At 47.9% G+C, this 22,451-nt stretch overlaps 1 protein-coding gene across 1 annotated transcript in view; it reads left to right on the top strand.

Moving 5' to 3' along the window:
* The first annotated feature begins 4,038 nt into the window (after positions 1–4,038).
* LOC125757547 (uncharacterized) overlaps positions 4,039–22,451 on the top strand; it is a 104,690-nt gene continuing 86,277 nt past the window's right edge. Inside the window, exons 1-3 of the mRNA XM_049413125.1 lie at positions 4,039–5,577; positions 14,611–15,699; positions 18,727–19,014. Coding sequence (XP_049269082.1) covers positions 4,039–5,577; positions 14,611–15,699; positions 18,727–19,014 — 2,916 coding nt within the window. The remainder of the gene's footprint in view (positions 5,578–14,610; positions 15,700–18,726; positions 19,015–22,451) is intronic.

Below are 22,451 nucleotides of genomic sequence, written 5' to 3'. Positions count from 1 at the left end.
AAACATCGGGCACCGCGGCCACGCACATCGCAGCCAAGCTTTCTGCTCGAAATCGTGGCTAGGCCTCACTACGCTCACGGCGCCCACATGCTAGACGAATGCGAACTTTGCGGGCAAAAACATCACGCATGGGGACATGCGAAAGCGAAGAAGCCATAATGAGCTCCGTCGCAAGCAACAAATCACATCGCCTGCTGGCTCCTCTGAACCGCGGATGGGCAGTTTACGCTTCGGCAGTGTACCCCCCGGGCAAGCTCACCGTGCAATGACCACTTGGAGCAGCGGTGGCAGCGGCTAGCGATTTCACCTGTCGGTGCCCCAAAACGCAAGACGAAGCACGCTGCGCGCCGATTTTTGGTCGCCGCGGCTAGGCATAACTGATCATTGACAGACCGGATATCGGTGGCCTTTGTTCTTAAATCGGTACGTCTATATCCGGCGCGCTCTTCCCTTCCCGAAAGTGTGCCAAGCGATGTTTGAAGTCGGAAGTTATTGAACTTGGAATGTCCGTGGTAGAAAAGTTCATTGTAAAGGGGTCCTGACCACCTTGCTGGCCTCACGGTCGATTCCACGAAAGATCGAAAAAGGGTGTATATTTGATGTTTCCGATTTTCCTGATAATTTTGTATGTTGTGCACATATGCCTGCACAGCACGAAATTGCAGTTCGTTTTCAAATAAAAAATTTTTTCAACACAGGAAAATTCGACAAGTGTCGCCGGTTGACGACGACCGTTTTACGAAGAGTGCGTTTTCGTAAATTCGCAATCATGCTGGCAGCCACTGAAGCTATATATTACAAATATCTTTCTTTTTGGCGGAAGTAGAAGTAAAGAGGAAATAGCTCTTATCATTTCATGGAATTCTGAGTAAATAATGTATTTTTAAAAATTCACGAAAAACGCTGCGTTTTTGAAAATCAGTCAAATTTGGGACGCTATGGCTACTTCTGTGAACATCTTAGCTTGTTCATATTTGCAGTATGAATAGGCCTTTATGTGAATAATGAACCTATGCATTTGTATTTCTCTAATAATTTTCAAAGTAGTAAATTTTTATGCTCGAAACACCAAAAAGAGAAAAGTGCTCCTCCATTCAAAAATCTATAATAAAAAAAACCCAATCTCAATTTTGTTCAAAGTCCCCCAAAATGTTCTCAAAGGACTGCAGAATGATATTATGAAAAAACATGTTGCATCATTTTTATTAGAACAAAAGAAGAAAATGTCAAACATTGTGTTTCCAGAGCGTGGTGGCTACTGCGCAAAGGACATCTCTAGTAACAAGAAAATACAGTAACACGTCTTTTTTCTTTTCTGAGCTTCGCTAAACAACAGTAATGATCTATGGTCGGAAATTGGGAACTGTTTTGTAAAGAAAAAGACCGTTCCAATTAAATGCATTCGCGTGGTTTGCGACTTCACGCCAGTGTTAGACATCCCTCAGTCCACAGTATGCACTTTCAGTTGTAGCCTCCTTTTCTTACATCTATTTCAGTTGAGTATAATTCATATCTTGAGTGCTAAAGAACGCATTCCCTCCATGCGTCTCTTATGATGATGTGCTGAGCCAGAATTGAGAGATTGGTATAAAAGCCAAGGTCTCTTCATGAATGGAAATGAATTTCTGGAGAGCGGTCGCCAAGAGGTGTGGTTTTTGTTGGCCCAAATGTGTACGTTGTCAAACCTTATGTGATCAATGCACAGTTTAAAAATAATCGATTACCTGAAGATTGGTGGCAGCAGTTCTGGCCACGGACAAAACACGCTTTGTTTGCATCGCATCTGCTTTGTTTTGCATATCCTTCTTTCTCTTGAAGCAGTGCTGGCAGATCTGGTTTCCCTCTTGAATTGAGTGCGCATCCTGCTTCATGATCCTCCGCAAAATAGTCTCGATCCGATATCTTCTACGTAACGAAAATTCCGCTGCAGCGGAATTTTCTTTTTGTGCACCATGAGGCAGTCCGTACAAAATCTCGGCCATGGCTATAACGCCTACCCATAGCCACCTTCAGAGCGTAGGATAGTGATCGCATCAAAGTGAAGCACAATTTGGATGCTTAACTTCTATCTCAGGTGGTGTTTGGCTGACTGGCACAGCCGTACTCGTTGCTGTCGTCTGCTCAGGCGGGCGTCCATCGCGCCGCCCTTTGCAACTGTCCGCCTAACGCATGCTACTCCGTTTACACGAAGGCGAGTAGCGCGGGCCACTCGATCCGCCACACGATCCGCACGGTGCGGATCCAGAGACCGGGCGGGAGAGCGACGAGCGGTGAAAAATGTATCGTGTAACCAACGCAATCGACACCCCAGCTTTTTCTCATGCATAGCGACAAAGCCTGGCAAACAATGTATGGCTGCTGTGCTTAGGTTGCACTGCGGTACTCGCCGTTCACCACTGCCGCCATTTGCGATTTCTCACATTCTTACAATGCATGATCGACTCAGCTACACATATTTCGCGTTTAGATTCGTTACTTTTATATAAGCGCATTTACTAAAAAAAATTATCCAGAGGAATGAAAATGTCCGTGCTGCCCGTCGACGAGGAATGTAAGTGGTGTCGCAAATGCATTTAATTGGAACGACCTTTTTTTTCTTACAATAGATCATTACTGCTGTTTAGCGAAGCTCAGAGAAGAAAACAGACGTGTTACTGTATTTTCTTGTTACTAGAGATGTCCTTTACGCAGTGGCCACCACGCTCTGGAAACACAATGTTTGACATTTTCTGCTTTTGTTCTAATAAAAATGATGCAACATGTTTTTTCATAATATCATTCTGCAGTCCTTTGAGAACATTTTGGGGGACTTTGAACAAAATTGAGATGGGGTTTTTTTTATTATAGATTTTTGAATGGAGGAGCACTTTTCTGTTTTCGGTGTTTCGAGCACAAAAATTTACTACTTTGAAAATTATTAGAGAAATACAAATGCAGAGGTTCATTATTCACATAAAGGCCTATTCATACTGCAAATATGAGCAAGCTAAGATGTTCACATAAGTAGCCATAGCGTCCCAAATTTGACTAATTTTCAAAAACGCAGCGTTTTTCGTGAATTTTTAAAAATACATAATTTGCTCAGAAGTATATGAAATGATAAGAGCTATTTCCTCTTTACTTCTACTTCCGCTAAAAAGAAAGATATTTGTAATATATAGCTTGAGTAGCTGCCAGCATGGTTCCGAATTTACGAAAACGCATTCTTCGTAAAATGGTCGTCGTCAACCGGCGACACTTGTCGAATTTTGCTGTGTTGAAAAAAATTTTTATTTGAAAACGAACTGCGATTTCGTGCTGTGGAATCATATGTGCACAACATACAAAATTATCAGGAAAATCGGAAACATCAAATATACACCCTTTTTCGATCTTTCGTGGAATCGACATTGAGTCCACTTATAACAATACCGGTTTTAACAATATATCGGATATAGCAATGGACAGCCACGGCACCATCAGCTTTTCATTGTATTCTATGGCAAAATAAACCGCTTTTAACAATGCTGTCATGATGCAATATCGGTTATAACAATTAAATGTGGGCACTGGAACCAACCTTGAATGAAACAAAAATGCAAAAACGCTGCGACAATGCCACCCCAACCCCGCCTATTACGCAAAAGGGCATGAGAGCATACGCGCGGTGGCCAGGCAATAGCGTACTTGGCCTCGCACACGGCGAGTGCACGCCGAAGAGGCTCACATGCCACCACTGCCACCGACGCGGAGGAGGGGGAGGAGGACCGGATGGGCACCTCTACGGGCAGTGGGGCAGTCCATTCTGAGGGTGCGCCACCTGTAGAAAAAGCACCGGGGTGCCTAAGCCGCTGCAGCAGCAGCGCTGTGTGCACTGTGCCGACCTCCCCTATTCTTCGCTAATTTGGCCACGTCTCCAGCTCCGCCGTTTGCACGTGTTCCGAGTCTGGTGCTTAGCAGCGTCATTTTCCTTGCCTGTTGTCACTGTTCCTGTTCTGTGGTCACCGTCGCCTCGATCCTCCTGTCCCCGCACGCGCGGACATCATTGTGCACACAACGATGGCAGACCGTCCTCCAGAAAGCGACACCCCAGTGAAGAGGAAGCGAACGGCAATACCGTTGGAAGTTAAGCATAGCATTGTGAGAGAGCACAACGCCGGCGAGAAAGTGAGCAGCTTGGTGCGCAAGTACGGCCTGCTGCAGCCAACAGTATCCTGCATCATTCGCAATGCACTCAAGCAAGCCGAAAGTGACAGCCATGCCAGTGCTAACGGTGCTAGCCACGCAATGGATGACGGCCGGAAAAGGGTTAGGCACGGGGCCTACAAAGACGTGGAAGATGCACTGTACCAGTGGTTCCTTAGCGCTAGCGCTATGAATTTGCCAGTCAGTGGTCCCATTTTGGCGGAGAAGGCGAAGAGGTTCACGTACCTCCTTCGCAACACTGATTTCCAGCCTGGGGGTGGCTGGCTTCAGTGTTTTAAGGAGAGGCATGGCATAGTGTACAAGGCAGTCGTCGGAGAGGCAGGCTCGCTGGATGTATATGCTAGGCAGAAGTGGTTGGAGGAAGCACTGCCCTGCATCCGCGAAGCCTACGCGGACCGAGACCTGTACAATGGTGGCGAAACTGGGCTGTTTTTTCAGATGCTACCCTCAAAGACGCACGCGCTCAAAGGCGATGCCTGTAAGGGCAGCAAACAGAGCAAAGTTCGAGTGACAGTTTTTTTCTGTGCTGACATGGACGGCAGTGACAAGTGTCCCGCCCTTGTGATAAGCAAGTCAAGGAATCCTCGCTGTTTTCGTGGTGCCGCGAGGATACCTGTTCGGTACCGCCACAACAAGAAAGCGTGGATGACGCGCGAACTTTTCCGTGAGTGGCTGGTCGAGTTCGACGAGAGGATACAGCGCGAAGGCAGGAAAGTGGCGCTAGTGCTTGACAACTGCACCGCCCATCATACCACCCAGAAGCTGTCGAACGTGGAGATTTTTTTCCTCCCTCCCAACACCACTGCGGGCTTGCAACCCATGGACGCAGGAGTGATTGCTTGCTTCAAGGCGCTGTATCAGCGTCGTGTTTTGAGCAGGCTGGCGCTGAACCTGGACATCTCCATACGTGAACGCCGACCTGCGCCGGACTTCAAGGTTTCGCTCCTGATGGCCGTGCAGTTCATTTTTGCGGCATGGGCAGAAGTTGGCTCTTCCACCATTGTGAATTGCTTCTGTAAGGTGGGCTTTGCTGGGGATTACAGTGAGGCGGAAGTGGAAGGCCGTGACGCTCCTGCCAACGCGGAAATGACCGAACTTTGGTCATCGGTGAACGGTGGTGATGGAGACGCGTCGGGACTTGAGGAGTTTTTGCACGCCGACGATGCAGTAGCAAAAAATGAGGACCTCACCGACGAGGCGATCGTCGCTGCGGTGACCGGCGCGGAAGACGAAAGCAGTGACGACGAGGAGGAACCAGAACCCATGCAGGCTGTGTCGCATCAGGAAGCGTTGCAAATGATCGACCGCCTGCGCGATTTTGTGTTTGCTAAAAACCTTCCGCTCGGCCATGCGCAGCAAATGGACGCTTTGCAAAAAGATGTTAATAAGATGGCCAGTAAGCTGTCGAAGCTGACTGCTTACGCTTTTCTACCTGCTAAAAAGCGAAAAGTGTAAGCAACTTCCCCCTCATTAAGTGCTCTTGTTTATCATGTTCCCCTCATTAAATGCTCTTGTTTGTCACGTTTTCTTTGTTATTTTCGGCATAACCCGCTTATAACAATAATCGGTTATAACAATGATATTTTCATGGCACCTCAATATTGTTATAAGTGGACTCGACTGTATATCCGTATGTCCGTTGCACCAGAATTGGTTATCAGCAGTCACTTGACCAAGCAACCTTGCCGCTGGACTGGAAGGTTGGTAAGGTTGTGCCGATATACAAGTCTGGTAATAAACAGTCCGCTCTTAACTATCGGCCCATTTCACTAACGAGCATTTCGTGTAAACTAATGGAACATGTACTGCACACACATACTGCAAAATTTTTAGAATCGAATTCATTTTTTACATCGACCCAACACGGTTTTTCACCTGCACACCATTCTTGATTAACAATCTCGAATTGACTGCATTTTCCTGGATTTTGCAAAAGCATTTGAAAAAGTCAATCACTCGTTACTAATGCATAAGCTCTCCTCTCTCAACCTTGACTCGAATGTACTGGCATGGCTTGACTACTTTCTAACAAACCGTCTTCAGTATGTCACTATTAACGGTCATGACTCGCCGGAAATAAGCGTAACGTCGGGTGTACCACAGGGGTCAGTTTTGGGACCACTGCTGTTTTTAATATATATTAATGACCTACCTAACTGCGTCTCTTCATCCGTTCATTTATATACCAACGACTGTGTGCTTTACAGAGAAATACGTACCGATGATGATAAGAACATCTTGCAGACAGACTTAAATAACATTAGGAATTGGTGCGATGAATGGCTTATGAAATTAAATCCCAATAAGTGCAAGCTAATGACAGTCTCCCGCCAGTTTAAAACAGTCGACGACCGATAATTCGAACTCCACGGGGAACGTAAACAAGTCCGAATTATCGAATGCTCGAAAAAACGAATGCGTCGGGAAAAAAAATACTTTTATTAACACTTCAGGGTACCGGTGGCCGAAAAAAGTTGTCAATGCGTTGCTGCCCGCACTTCCGCTTACGTGCAACCAAGTCCGCCTGTATCTCCGCCAGTGTGATGTGATCGCTGTACGATGGCGAGCTGGTTTCGTTCGTGAAGGCAACGCGTCTGTGCGGCGCACTTAGCGGTTGCACAAAGAGGCAGCATGAATGGCGGCGCAGCGCGTTTAGGTTCTCGCCTATTAAATGCATGCACTACGCATGCAACTGCACCAGGCCACATGCACTATCGAGCAGCTGATGCTTATCGTGAGGCTTGTCAGCGATTGAGCCATACTGGCGCGTTTGCGACCTGCCGCCATCACGCCTCCGTGCATTTCCACTGCTTATCCGTAAGATCGCCACACGGCGCCACGATAGCGGCCCCTTTGAATTTCCGGTCTGCTTCACCCCATGACACGTCGGCATCGCGACTAAACTGACTTTCGGACTCTGCTACTGTCGCAAACAGGTCGATTCGCGAAAGCGCTGGTTCGAACCTGCGAGATGATAGACGCGGCAGAGGTGGGGGCTTCAATTATTGCTTTTCGGACCTGCAATTTGGGTAGAAAGTCCGCAAAATTGGACACCGAAGAGTTTTAGCGTCCGAAATTTCTGACGTTCTTGACCATTGACGTCTATGGGGCTGGTGACAGTGCCGCGAAAGCGTCCGAATTTTCGAGCATGTCCAGAAAATCGGCATTTGACTGTATCTGCCGCGTTTCGTTGTCGTCGGCGCGGCCTTCGGCGCTGGCTGTGAGGGCACCGTTGGCGCCATTTAACTCAGATCTTTTCAGACAGCAGAGCGTAAAATAAAGCAAGTCTCAAGATAAAAATGAACGCGCGCACAGAACGCTTTACCACAGACACATTCGACAGAATGGCGGCGATAGCAGCGCAGCGCGGGGATACAGGAACCGGAATGTAGGATGTTCGCGATGTCGATATAATTTCCCACAGTTGACCAGTGCCTCCAAGATCGGCATTTCAAATCACAAATCTGAGGCATAAAGTAGCGATCGAAATAGAGTCTCCTAGATCACCAATTAGCTTTCGTTTTGATCTCTGAGGCCATACTTTGTATGGTACGGGTGCCGGAGGAGATAATGGCTGGCGATTCGGCGTGCGCGACAGTCTCGGACAGGGTCCGGATTATCGAATGTAGATCTCGCAGCTGTCCGAAATATCGGTCATCTTTACACATTACGTCTATGGGATCAACGGCGGTGCCGCGCGACTGTCCGAATTACCGAGCATGTCCGAATTATCGGTGTCCGATTTATCGGTCGGCGACTGTAACTCCTCAACATACAAACTGGGTGATGTTTATCTTGACCACGTGTCGTCATACCGGTACTTAGGCGTTGCCATTTCTTTCGATCTAACATGGAATGCCCATATTAACGTCATCACGAACAATGCTAACCGTACATTCGGATACATACGTCGAAATTTTAGCAACGCCCCACTTTCCCTGAAGATGCTTCTTTATAAAACCCTTGTGCGCTCGAAATTGGAGTACGCTGCTGCTATCTGGAACCCTTACCACGGAAACTTGATTAGGTACCTTGAGCTAATTCAAAATAACGCTGCACGTTTTATTCTATCGGATTATCACCGTACATCAAGCATAACAGCAATGAAGCACCATTTGTCACTGCCACCTTTATGACTACGTTGCAAGTACTTCCGCCTTTGCCTTTTCCATAAGACCTACCATCATCCATCACTGCGTAGTGAGCTCATTACGGCTCCCACATATCACTCCTCTCGGATTGACCACAAACACAAGGTTAAAGGTACTTTCTGCTACACAAACACATTTTCTTGCTCCTTCATACAGGTCACATCAAACGATTGGAATCAGCTGCCAGGTGACATCGTTTCCATCCCCCTTTCGTCATTCTTTATCAGCTCACCTACTTCGCGATAGCTCTCCCTAGTCATCCGATCTATTCCCCCTCCCTACGAATTTCTGTCTCCACATGTCAAGATGCCGGCGTTGTCCAGCAGATTCTTGATTTTTTTTGTGTGTGTGTCATTTCTCTTACTTTTACATTTTCTTGCTAGTACTGTATAATTTTACCACATTCAGTATTTGCTTTTTGTGATTTCCTTATTTTTACGTTTCACTTGTTGTGTTTCATTGAGTAGAGATGTTATTTCCTTTAGTCTTGTTCATGTATAAAATAGCACGTTTTGTTTCGTTTTGTGTTTTTCATGTTGTAACCCGCTCCCCTCTGTAAACCTTCGGCGATTGAGGGTAACAAAATAAATAAATAAAAACGAAGCTCAATCAATAGAACAGATAGGGAGGTTGGCATAACGCCGCAAATTGGTCTGTAATATCCAACAGTATATTGTAAGCAGATCCATTGTAACGAGGTTATACTGTGTGCGTGTGTGTGTATATATATATAATCTTTTTTTCTCAGTAGTCGCTGGTCTTGTCGAAAAAAATAAACAACATTGAGAATACTGTGAGTTGATTATTATCTCACTGCCAGAGCTTTACACAGAGTCAGTAAGCAGGTAAGTCGGTGCAATGTTATGTTTGTAGGTCTTTGGATGGGCTCTGCATCATCATGTGTCGCTACCGCTGTTGTCTCTCTCATACACGTCTCCGGTAACCTGGTCAGAACTCGTGACGCACGCTGTTTACAAAGCATCCCCAAATGATGACCTTTTCGCTTTTTGCTTCAATTTCCGATTCAGTGCTTTCATGAACTTCAAAGCTCAGTTGAAATACTTTTTTTAGGCTGTATTTGTGGCTGATATTGTGCAGATGGCAGCTCTATGTTTCCATTAGTGCGATGTAATAGTCAAATTGTGTTCGAATTTTTGTGTCACCATTCCTTTAAAGAACTTGTCAAATGAGATACGGAGCCTTCTGTTACCCCAAATTTCGTTAAGCACTGCAAATACTTCGTGCACAACGGACTGGTTAATTACTAGCCACTGTTTTTTGCTAACAGCCCACAGAACAGCAGCCCAATGATGCTCTCCATGAAGCACGAGAGCATTTAATTTACAATACAACGTAGAACTTGGTTTTATTTTGTGGGGGTTCGCATCATCTGCCCCAAAGAAGGCTCAGCAAGGGAGCTAAAAAGAACCTAAATAACACATTCATTAGTAAAAACACTTTGAACAAACTTGAAAAGCGTCACATCACATATAACACCAACCATGGGGCTCTACCCTTGTCCCCGGCAGGGTGCACACTTCGCACGTCAATACACCATCGACCACACTTTCTGCCAGTCTGCTCCCAATTCCCTGGGCAGCGCACCGGCTCCTGCTTTTATGGCACACACACGAGCCACCCGCATTGCCACTGCGCAGCACATGGTGCAATCTAGCCAGCTGGGCAATGGGCGTGGCTTCCACATCTGCAAGCGCGAACGTCATCCGAATAGCTTTTTCAAGAGTAAAAAAAATTGCGTAGAATACAGTAGAACCTCGTTGATACGTTTCCGGAAAAAATGCAGAAAATAAACGTACGATCCGAATCCAGTAAAAATTGAGGCTGACAAGCCCATATTGAGGTGCAAGGGCAAAAAACATTTATTTCTAAAAAAACATGGAGGGACTTTTCGATTTTCGAGCTCCTGGCATCTCACTGGTAGCCAGAGGTCAGCCAGCTAGTTCCAGTCCTGACCAGAAATGACATCGTGGTCAATTGTGTTGAAATCCCGAGTCAACCCGGATATTGCAAAATGGAACTCTGGGACAACCAGCGTAAACGTAAAGAAATGCTACCGCCATGTCAGCAGACAAAACTTTGCGCTGCATGAGCATCGGTTCTTTCTGCATTGCAGCTTGTAAATATGGGGCTAGGTTTGCCGAAGAGCAGAAGTGATATTCTCGAGCATGTGCATTTGGGATACGATCACATACGTTCGCAAGATCACGTGTGATTTGCGCCGTCCGTGAAGAAAACTGCCGCCCCGCTAAAGGCTCAACAAGCTCAACTCTTCGCAGTGCACGTAACAATCGTGGTATAATACGATATGTGAAAGGTCGCGAAAATGATAAGCTTCTTCGAAAGCGACAGCTGCTCGCGGCTATCGCGTACTACGTTGCACACTCGCGCTGATCAGTTTGTGTTCTGTCTTAACTTGAGACATGCGGTGGTATGTTCGCCGCCATTCATAATCGCACCATCTCGCACGGCGGAACGCCCGGCAAGATGGTGCGAAAAAGATAACACTCGGCGTAATGGCAACCGAAGGTGAAGTCCCCAAGTGCCCGCATTACAATCCGTCGAGTCTTCACAAAGGCAAATTTTTTCTGGCAGCTTCTGACGACCCCCGCTGGTAGACAGAATTGTCCAGTCAGAGAAAAACGAATGGCGACTGGAATTGCATGTGTGATGGGTGCAGTAACCCGAAGAAAACGAACGTGCTCCGGGAGAAAAGTGTGGGGGAAATTATCAGCCATATTGACTGGGCACAATGACGGCGTTGCTATGGTTACGTGTCACGGCGTGTTGTGCAGCAGCGGCATGTGCGTTTCCGTAGGTCCTGTTCCGAACCGTGGCGGACTGGAGGCAACAGCCTCCATTCTTTGGGCTGCATTGTTAGTTCCGCCGGCTGTTGTTGGAGCCATGTGGTCTGAACAAAAGTGTGTGGAACGAGTGTGCATCTATGTACTGTGCTACGGATGAAGGATTTGCAATGCTTAGCAAAATTGTGCCAAGTGCTACACAAAATACTTTTTTTTTTTTTTTTTAAATTAATTTGAAGATTGTGACTGCCAGTGTCGCCGCCTGCTTCGGGTCGGTGTGTGGTCGACAGAGAGCGGTGATCGAGCAATTCGGAAGAGACACGGAGGGGACAATTGAGCAAAGCAGAGAAAGCGCGGAGGGGGGAAGGCACTGCGGAGAAGCTGCCATCGCCGCGCATTGGCTGTCTGCCACTTTGCACTTCACAAGTACACGAGAGGGCCCTTTTTGCACACCTGAATGAGAGTTTCTGAGTAAAAAATGTACCATACGACTGCAGTTGTCCGCGGTGCTGAACGTTGCCTCCGAATAATCGTATTTTCCGGGAACGTATTAACCGGAACATAATACACACAGCTGTATTGGAAAAAAACGGCAGGAAGGAGAAGATAGAAGGTTGTGATGAAAAACTCTGTAAACAGGGGATGGGTGCTCGAGTCGATGTTTCAACAAGTGGACTTGTCTTCTTCGAGGCTAGAATTGATTTCCTTAGCTCTCGTCTGTACTATATGCTTCGTGCCATGTAGGAGAGGGCACGCAGCATATAGTACACACGAGCGCTAAGGGAATCAGTTCCAGCCTCGAAGAAGAAAAGTCCTCTTGTCGAAACGTTTGCTCGAGCACCCACCCCCTGTGTACGGATTTTTTCACAGCTGTATTGGGTTATATTTAATTTTTGCGATTGGGAGCGTAGGAGCCGGGAAGTCATACTAAGTGGGAACGTATCAACGAGGTTCTACTGTGTTCACACTGCTCGCACTTCCACGCACTAGCTAAAGTTTCCGAGGCCCCATTCAATTACAAATATAATTTGTATTGCTGGAAAATGTGAGGTCACCAACAGTCACGGGACAGAACACTGAAGAAACTGTCAGTTGGGAGCAAGAAAATGAAGAGCAATAATTATAAGTAAAGATGTATTCATGTGTGCATTTCTTTAAACATGGTACAACTACTCCATATTAGAGACATAAATAGTTGCGCTTGAAAATGTGGCACTGGTAACTTCTCCAAAGGCTCATTTGCTGCGCCAAGGTGGAGTTTTATCTGCTCCAGAAGTTGCACCAAAATGGCTTTGATGAATCACTTCACTGGCATATGAAATTTTTTCGTGTGAAGAACCTGATTATTGACGACTCCCTGACTGTTGTCTCCTTGTTTCTATTACAGCAGCATGTGCAGTTTGCACACTGATAAGAATATGCACCAAAAACTTAGCCTGTGGTGCTCCAGTGTGATCTCAAACTTCAGTGTGCCCCAAACCTGCTTCAGCACGCAATTTTTTTTCAGCTCCAAACTGCGCCAAAAGACCGTTCCTTCTTCAAAACAGCCTTCTTCCGACTCCAAAAATTGCTCCAAATCACAAACTCTCTGGAGCACCACTGCAACTAGCCATACAGGCACGTTAACTCGTCAGAACTGATAGTGTAGATGTGCCAAGACAAAATTGACACTAAATATCAAAATAAAACCCCTTCTCAGCATTTCTTGAGTTTCACACTTGCTCAGAGTTTGTATGGCAGAGTGAAGGCAGCTTTGAAAATTGGTGCCAGTGCCCCTTCAGCAGTGCTGCAGCATTTGAACAGGTAGGGGAGAGGGTGAAGTGTGGCAACAGCACTGCAGCAGCAGAGAGTGGAACGGGGAGAGTGTGCCACACGTATCAGAGGCTTAAATTCTAACCGTGTATCGTATTGATTATAAAGCAGTGATCAACACTGCTGCGAAATTAAATGTGTGTAAATTTATAATCCTTTAATTATAATGTATTATTTCATAATGTATGCAGCATAAACAGGTTCGCTGGTTATGCATCCCCAGATAAATGTTGCAGCTCCACGCATTTTTTTTTTTTTTTCTCAGCTGGTGGGACACGGGACGTGGTCTTTTTTCTGACCGCTGACGAATAAACCCTGGCTTTCCGCTTAAAGACGTCAAGTCTGCCAGGATGAAACCCTCGCTATGAAAGAATGAAAAATTCCTTTTCGTTTATTTCATCATTACAACACTAGAGTTAAAAATGACAAAGATGTACTGTCCTTGGCTTTGTTGTTTGCTGACCTCATTATGCTTTGTTAAGAGAACAAGCCCCTCAATTAATTCCCCTTCTTTTGCTCTATCATAGTGTGTTGTGCTAGACCCATCCAATGTTTAAGTCAAAATATGGGGCATTTCTTGCCTCTCGTCGCAAACAGGGTTAACCACACCAGGTTGTTTCATTTCCAGCAACACCAGAAATGCTTACTTTTGTTTGGCGCAAGAAGCAAGAAGGCTCCAGAGCCAAAAGGCAGAAACACAGGAAGGACGCTGCTAGCATGTCACTTCCGAGAAATGGCTGCAGCAAGACACAGTTGAAAGTGTGCCAGTAGCTGTGGGGCATACTCCACAGTGATGTGTGGGCTTTTTCCTGGGTGCTACGGCAATCTCTGTTTGCTTGAGCCTCCGACAAGTGTAACGTGGCATAGCCTGAACAGAAGAATTTCTTCGGGGGGCTTTGTTGGGTACAGCCTAAGGAATTGAACAGACAGTTGTACCAGGGGAAGCATTCATTGTTGTCTTTGACGGTAGTGTAGTAGTAATGACAAAATGAATTAAAGTGAACGAAAAATCACTGTTTCCATTAATGGACCTGAAATCGCAACCTTCAAGTTCTGACTAATTTGAGCTACGACGAAAGGCGCTTCCCCGTGCACTTTGTTGGGTGTATGTGTAATGCCTGGGAGTGTTAGCCAGTGCTGCTTATAGCCGAGGCGTTCTACACTCGTATATGTGGTATGCTGTTTTCTGGGCATTCTCTGGATTGGTCGCACTGGTGGTGTGGCTGGAAGTGTAATGATGCAATATTTGACAACATTGGACCAGGTGATGCCGGGCTGTCACTTGCACAGTAGATGTTGTAAATCGTAGCGGGGCAGAGAGCATACAAAAGTAATAAATATGCCTCAGTTTCCACACTCCTTGTGTGTTTGAACCATACTTGGATTTTGAAAGCTGTCTGCATCAGGAGGGCAGGGTAGTGGTATGTGATTAGCCGTGGTGAAATTCTGCCATCAGCTCAATTAAAGCTAGAGTAATAAGCAACTTTTCATAGGTACAATTTAAAAAGATTGCCTGTAGAAACTTACCTCGCCATCAAAATATGGGCGGGAGATGATGTCAAGATGTTTGCTGCATTGCTTGCTACAAAAGCAGTTTGATAGAAAGTTTGTCTCTTATCTGTGTGGTGTCCTTCCTGTAGAGCCAAAAACCACGCAAGGTGGACTGTCCTTGGAACCTTGTGTCCGGAGGCAGCCCTCGAGTGCACCGTCCCAGGGCCAGGCTTTCCTTCACCCGACCATCTGCTCAGGAAGCCTGTGAGGAACTAGGCGACACTGACGTAGTGCCCAGTTCACAGTCCACTGTGGACTCCTCTGAGGAGGTGGAAGTGGCCAAGTTGGGTCAGGATAAGCCACTCATGGATCCACACCCAGAGAGTCCTGTCACAGTGTGGCTACAAGATAAGGAGAAGGGCCGGCTCATTGCCAGTCAAGAGGCACCATTGTCTCCTGCCAAGCACCAAAGATCATTGAGGATGCTGGTGCATGAGGATGGTGGTGATAGCCCCCCAAAAAATGCACGGCATACGCGGGGGTGGCTGCTTGCTAATGGGCCTATCAGGTGGCAAGATGAGCTGTTGGAAAATGGCATTGCACCACTTGATGATCATGTGCCCACAAACAGTGTACCAGCTGAGCAGAACATAGAGGAGCATGGTGATAGCAGTGCAGTGCACGCAGAGGAAGCTCGCACAACTCAGGAGTCCACTGACACTGAAATATACGAGGACCAGCTGGAGGGTGAGGAGCCGGTGACAAAGGAGGCTGAAACTTCTCCACCCTGTGAGCCTTCGGCAGCATCCCCTGCACTTGTAAACAGTGAAGAATGCGTGCTGCAACTCAGTGAAGGCTCTTCTGCATGTTACAGTGAGGGCACCATGCAAGCGTCTCAGGCATCACCAGAATTTGGTGCACCTATTCCAAGCTCTGAAGACACCAACAGAGTCGAGCTGGCAATGGACACCGAAGAGCAAATAGGCAATGTGTGCCCAGCCGGGGTTGACGTTCACGAGAGTTTTCCTGCTGGTCACTCATGCCCAGACATCTGCACAGTGCCCGAAACCGAAGACCAAGCTACCATAGAAAGCTGGGAACCACAAAGTGTGACAGATACTGCAGCATCCAAGCCAGAGAGCATGCTAGCTCAAGGAAAGGCTGTCAGGGGAGCACGCAAGCGCAAGCTGCCTTCACAGACAACATCCCCAATCTCCAGCCGCCTTCGGGCAAAGCAGGTAAGCTGAAATAATTTCTAATCTGTAACTGCATGCACAGTGAGGCAAAGAGAGCACGCCTGACTTAACATCACTTTGTGGTTTTTCAATCCCAGAAATTGGTTACCAAGTACATAAAAAAGTCAATACAGTAAAAACTCTTTAATTAGGATTTCATGGGAATGAAAAAAGTCTGAATTAACCGAATGCCAAATTATCGAGACTATCAAGAAAGCGAACAAGTGTTATTACATCAGTGCATTTTCATTTTCTTGATTAATATGTAAATACAGTACTTATTTTGCATAAGAGCAGTGTAAAAGCTGCAACTTTCGTCAGTCGCAACTTCGTTCACATAGTTACTGTGACAGTTGATCCTGTGCGCTGCACCAGCTGTAGCGCTGCCGCTACTAGCGCCACCTACTGCTGCGAGCGGACGTGGGAGTGAGGAGAACAGGGCTGGGGCAGTGTGAAAGGAACAAACAGTTCATGTTGTGTTCTCGTTGAGCACGGATCTCAGCTCCACTTATTCCGGCAACATGTAACAACTGGCGACGAAGACCAAACCACGTGAACAATCATGCCTACCTTCGGTAGGATTGAAGCGTTCGAGGGGGAAGGCGATGCCTGGCCTGCGTACGTGCAGCGTGTCCAAGAGCTCTTCAAAGCCAATGACGTCGTGCCAGCAAAGAAAACGTCAATATTTTTGAGCTGCTGTGGGCCTCGTACCTATGCACTACTTCATAACCTCATAAAGCCGGAAACGCCCCGAGCCCTGAGATAAAACGCTCGACGAGATACTGGACGTACTCAGCAGGCACTACGCCCCCACCCCATCCGTCGTGGTGCAACGGTTTCGCTTCAATTCGAGGGGGCGTTCCGAAGGAGAAGCAGTCAGCGACTTTGTTGCGGCGCTCAAGTGTTTGTCCGAGCACTGCAATTATGGAACCGAACTTAACAACATGATAAGGGACCGAATTGTATGTGGCATAAACAAGGCAGCGATTCAGACGCGGCTACTCGAGATTCCCGACCTCACATTCGAGGATGCAGTGAAAACTGCCTTGGCGATGGAATCCGCTAAAAAGGAAGCCGGTGAACTGTGTCAGGCAACTGCAAGTAGTTTACCGGGTTTGCCAACTCACCGGGTATCGTCCGCGGCCAAGAGCATCGTGTGTTACCGATGCGGCGACAGAGGTCATTTAGCGTCGCAATGCAGACACAGCAAGTCGCAGTGTCACTACTGCAAGAAAGTGGAGGACTTGGCAGTCTGTAACTTGCGGAAGGCCGAGACATTCGCGAAGGGAAACGCGTCTGCTGCGAGAACTGCACCGCCACGGTCAACACGTACCGCACAGGTAAACGCTGTCGACGATGCGGACGTGCTTGATGTTCCTCGCAGTGCTGACGTTTTTGACATGTGGCACCTGAGTGGTGAGCCGACTGTGCTGCCTTTCCTTTGCACCGTGGAAATGTTTGGGAAACCGTTTCCGATGGAGTTGGACACCGGGGCAAGCGTCTCTGTAATGCCGGTAGACAAGTTTCCACGGGCCTTCCCAGAAGTGAGTCTAGAACCTTCAAACGTATTTTTGCGCGGGTTTAGTGGGGAGCTCGAGCAACTCAAGGCCAAGGCAAACGTTCGCGTCGGGTACAAGGGGTACGAACGGGCCCTTCCGTTGTACCTCACGAGTGGCACTGCTCCAATGTGCTTGGGCACAACTGGTTCCAAGCTTTGGGCATTGGCATGGAAGGATTCAAACAAATTAACCAAGTTAGTGATGTCTGCGAGTTGATTGCTCGTTTTCCTGAGGTATTTGCAGAAGGCATTGGCACGTTCAAGGGATTTTCTGCCAAAATTCTTGTGCCTCCCGATGCAGTGCTGAAATTCTGCAAACCACGCCTACTGCCATTTGCGTTGGTTGACCTCGTAACGCAGGAGATCCTGAGGTTGCAGCGTGAGAACATTCTCATTTCTGTGAAGACAGCGAAGTGGGCAGCGCCGATTGTGCCTGTTCAGAAAAAAAAAACGGCACAATAAGAATTCGTGGAGATTTCAAGCAAACAGTCAATGCTGTGTCGCTCATGGAAACCTACCCAGTTTCGCGTGCTGAAGAGCTGTGGGCAGCCATGTTGGGAGGTCAGAAGTTCACAAAACTTGACCTGCGAGACGCCTACCAGCAGATACCTCTGGATGCAGAAAGCCGTGAATATGTGACCATCAACAAACACATGGGTCTCCTCCAGTATACGCGCCTACCCTTCGGCGTTTCAGCCGCACCTGCTATTTTTCAGCGAGAGATGGAAACTCTGCTTCGTGGTGTGACGACAAAACATTCACCCTTCAAATCAGCGGGAGGGACGTTCGCGTCTCCGTCGACCAACTGAAGCCATCGTACATCCTCTCCAAGGAAACTACCAACATGTGCACGCCTTCCGTAAATCACCCACAACAGCCTCCAACGCCTCGGCCCGTGCCCTACATCACGCGCTTTGGACGCCAGGTGCGCGTTCCCAATGCTCTTCAAACCTGAGGGCACCTCTCAGCATGAAGGGGTGGTGTGGCGGCACGGTGCGGCGCCGCTTCTGCGCCTGCGCGCAGCGTCGACGCTACTAAACTGAGCGCCAGTGTGTGATAAGAACACTCTCGCCCGACAGAAGACAAAAACTGTGCTCCCACAATCAGTTCAGTTGTTGCTGTTACGTCTTTCGTGTGGACGCATTAAAGTTATGTGTTCCCACAAGCCTCTTGACTTGTGAGAGGTTGTTAAATGTGTTTTTTTTTTTGCACCAGCCCAGCAATGGTGTGTATTCAGTTACCTGAAAAGAGGTATTCAGAGGGTGCTATACATGTGCCATTAGTAACTGTGCAATGGCGTCCTCCGAATGTATATTTTGCGTGCAGCAACAGCAAACAGGGTTTCAATGCTGTGACAAGGCGGAGTGGCCAATCTTGCTGACGAGCTCTGGCTGTTGGACATTCGTGCCATTTTATAAGTCTGTTTGATGCCGCTTTCTGAGTTTTCTGAATCTGCATTGCTGCTTTATCAGGTACGGCAAGAACAGGTGCGGCGGAGCTCTTCTCCACCACCAGATGCAGCCGGAGGCAAGCCGCCACCTCGGTGGTCGGGTTCTTCACCAGCTCTGTCACGCAGCCGCATCATGCTGGATGCAGCCATGCGGAGCGTTGGCTCTTCCCCAAGCCGTCACACAGCCAATGTGCCCTTTGCGCAACAATCGGCCGACGATGGGGGCAGCACTGGTCCTCTACCAAGCATCCTCAAGAGGCGCCCACCAGCTGAAGATGGCTCACCACAGGGATCCCCACATAGAGCCAAGGTGAGCTAAATATCAATGAACTGCTCTTGGCCATCTAGCTCCAAATGTCCTCTACAGGGAAGCATTACAGTTCTCGGTTTTGCTTGACCCTTTCTCTCCCAACAACAAGCGGGGCTTGTCCACGCTGAAAGAAGCAGTTCGGGGCTATGGAGTTAAGTTGTACTTGAACAGATGGTGCGGTATAAAATTAAAAAACGTGCTCAAAGCATGCATTTTGGTCGAGAAAGAACTGGATTCTGGTAACCAGAATTAGAAAACGGTGCCCTCCTGTGTGCATGAGCAGCACACAGTCTGTGAGGCGGGCCTTTCTTTTTGCAGAAGTTGCAGGCGGAGCGTCGAGCCGGGCAGTCCGAACATCGGTGAGGCACGCGGCCGCAGAATTCACATGTGGACGGCTCGCAAGCGCGCTCAGCTGGCGGCTGCGGCGTAGTAGGCTTAGCTCCGGAGCGGCGACGAGAGGTGAACTTGCTGGCTTTCGCGGCGTCGAGGTTGAGCTCGCATGCGTGCTCGGTGCGGTTCTGGGTCAACTCCTTCTCTTTGTCGGCGTCTTCGGACTGATGGACTTGTGTCCATGCCTCTTTGAGCGTCAGCTTCGCGTTTCGGCACAGCTGATCCGAGAGGCGAGAGTCACGGAGGCCGACGACGAACCGGTCGTGTACGAGCCTTTCCTCGACAGCAGCTGACTGGTAGTTGCAGCGGTTCACCATCCTGCACAGTTCCGCGTAGTACATGTCGACGCTTTCGCCGGGCAGCTGAACACGCCTGTGGAACCGCGACGACTCGTAGAGCTCGTTGGCCGGGTGCACGAAGTGCTCAGTGAAGCGGGCGGCAACAACTTGGTACGAGGCGAGCAACTCGGCGTCGAGCGAGAACGTCTCGAGGAGCGGACGTGCCTCCGGGCTCATGCAGTACAGTAGTGAGCGTACCTGCATGTCTTCCGACGCTTTTGTCAGTCCCGAAACCGCCGCGAAGTCTTCGTAGTGGCTGAGCCATGTCAACCATGTTGCCGGGTTCGACTTCGCGAACCCGGCAACATGGTAGAATGGCTGAAGGTTGACGCCGTACAGTTTCGGCAGCTCGCCAGTCTCGAGGTCCATCGTGCTGCTGTTCCGTCGTGGTAAGGCCTAGGGCTGGGAGGGCGTTATTCCTACACTCCGAACTTTTGTCACGCGATGTCACCCCACTTCTGACTCCATGTCGCGTGGTTAGTGCCGCAGGGGCACGGGCACGCAGAGACTGACACGTACACGCTGCTGGCCCGGACGAAAGTGGAACCCACACTTTATTGGAGCACAAACATATATGATGCACGGCAGTAACAGGGGGCGCCACGCTCCAGTGGCGGCCTAATCAAAAGGCTGAATTGTGGCGACCTCTACAGTGTCCAAGAAAAGACACCTCGTAATAAACACTGTCGCTCAGCTCACGTAAACACGGAGCACATTGTAACACAGGCAGACAACGCTCGCTGCCCACAGGAGGTTCAGTGACGTGTACTGGACATATCCAATCAGATCAGCCGCCTCCGTGACGTCGTGCTTCCAGTACAACACGCGCTGGAAATAGGCGGTTTGAAAACGTGTTTGGCTGAGCCGCTCGGATCGGTGGCGATTCGCAGCTTTAAAGCCTTGTAATAAATGGCACAGTTTACGCACAAAGCTTAAATCGGTCTGTAAATGATCCTTAGGACTTGCTCTACCGGCGCAATGTGTTCGTACAAAATCGTCAAAACCATTTCCCTTTAAGAGAAACTTTTATTGTGAGTCTACCCTGTGAATATGGCAGTATTCACGAGACATTTGCATGACCAGATAAAGAAAGCTGTTTCTGGCACACGATGTGAATCCTTGCCTCAGAGGGAGAGCAGGAGAAAGAAAGAGGTGGGAAACAAAGCAAGAGCAAGCATGCGTGTCACAGCCCATCTGGAGAGGGAAAGTGGCGCCACAAGTTTTCTGCTCAAATCTTAGCTCTGAAACCGCATTAATTGAAGCTAGCACCACCACCACATTTATTATCTCACAAGCTCAAACCAGCACTTTAGTTAGTCAATCCGTTTGCAGCCTGAGCATATTCCAAAAGTCAGCTTTGCTGCAATGACAAAGTGTTATTGGGTGAAGCATACCAGGAATCGAAGGGGCTACTGTCACGGTGTGGTGCGGCAATGCCTCATGGAAAATGCGCCAGTACGATTTAATTGTTGGCCACCCTATTATGGTACGCATCTTCAGTTAACTGCTTGGTGGTGCACCTGACCCAGGGCACTTGTAAGCATACTGCATGCTTTTAATATGCAACAGCACAAATGCACCGCGTCGCCATTCGCTGCTGCCTTTTTGTGTGTGGTTGCAAAAGGTTCCGCACAGATCCGTTGCTTTCAGGAATTAATTAAACCTTCCTACCATGCCTGTGTGTGGTCAGGAATTGAGTGGGCACAACGGACATTCCACCAGTAACAATGAAAAAATAAGCGCGGAAAATTGACGAGCACAAAAAGGAGATCAGACAAAGTTCTCCTTTCTGTGTTCGTCAATTTTTAGCGCTTATTCTTTCAGTGTTCATGGATAGCCAACTAGCCCAACAGTCTGTTCTGCTAAAGCACCAGTAACAACGACGGAAAGAGGCAAAGCTGCTGGTGAGGATCAGATAAGAACAGATGTGTTGAAAGACAGTGGAGTGGACAGATTGGGTTAGAAAAACTGGCCACCTTGTATACAAAGTACCTCTTGACAGTGAGGGTACCAGAACCTTGGCAGAATGCTTATAAAGGGGACGTCGAGGACTTGAAAAATTACCTACAAGCCAGTCAGCCTACTGTCTATTGTCTACAAGCTCTTTACAAAGGTAATAGCTAATAGAATTAAGACAACCTTAGAATTCAATCAACCAAAGGACCAAGCAGGATTTCATAAGGCTACTCAACAAGAGACCATTTTCACACTATCGATCAGGTGACAGAGAAATGCACGGAATATAACCAACCCCTATAGTATATAGCCTGTAGCAAAAGAAAAGGAATAAACGCCTGCAGTGCTCACCTGCATGCTGTAAGCTTTATCGCCCTCAAAGTTGACGAAAGCTACGTAGAGGAAACTACACGCAGTACTTTCAGCGCGATGAAGTTTACACTATGAACAACTAACTGGCCCCTACCCAGGCTTTTCACCTGCATGCGTTTATTCCTTTTCTTTTTCTACATACTCCCGCTCCAGTAGCATTGTACAGCTCGAGCTTGTACAGTTTTTGCACTGGTCTTCTTAAAAATGTGCCAACATGGGCTTTCACTAGACAAGCTCGAATGATCCCATTTTGACTTTGTTAAATCTCATGATTCGTCCTACTGTAGAAATGCCAAGCTCCTCTATGATCACCAAATCATCTTGACCAGACTGCTACTAGGATGTGCGGGGTAAAGCTGAAGCGCCCACGGTTCTTGTAGG

This window comes from Rhipicephalus sanguineus, chromosome 3 (assembly GCF_013339695.2).
Source record: "Rhipicephalus sanguineus isolate Rsan-2018 chromosome 3, BIME_Rsan_1.4, whole genome shotgun sequence".
Taxonomy (NCBI): Eukaryota; Metazoa; Arthropoda; class Arachnida; order Ixodida; family Ixodidae; genus Rhipicephalus; species Rhipicephalus sanguineus.
Note: the sequence above shows the minus strand (reverse complement) of the source record. Positions and strands in the feature narration are given on the sequence as shown.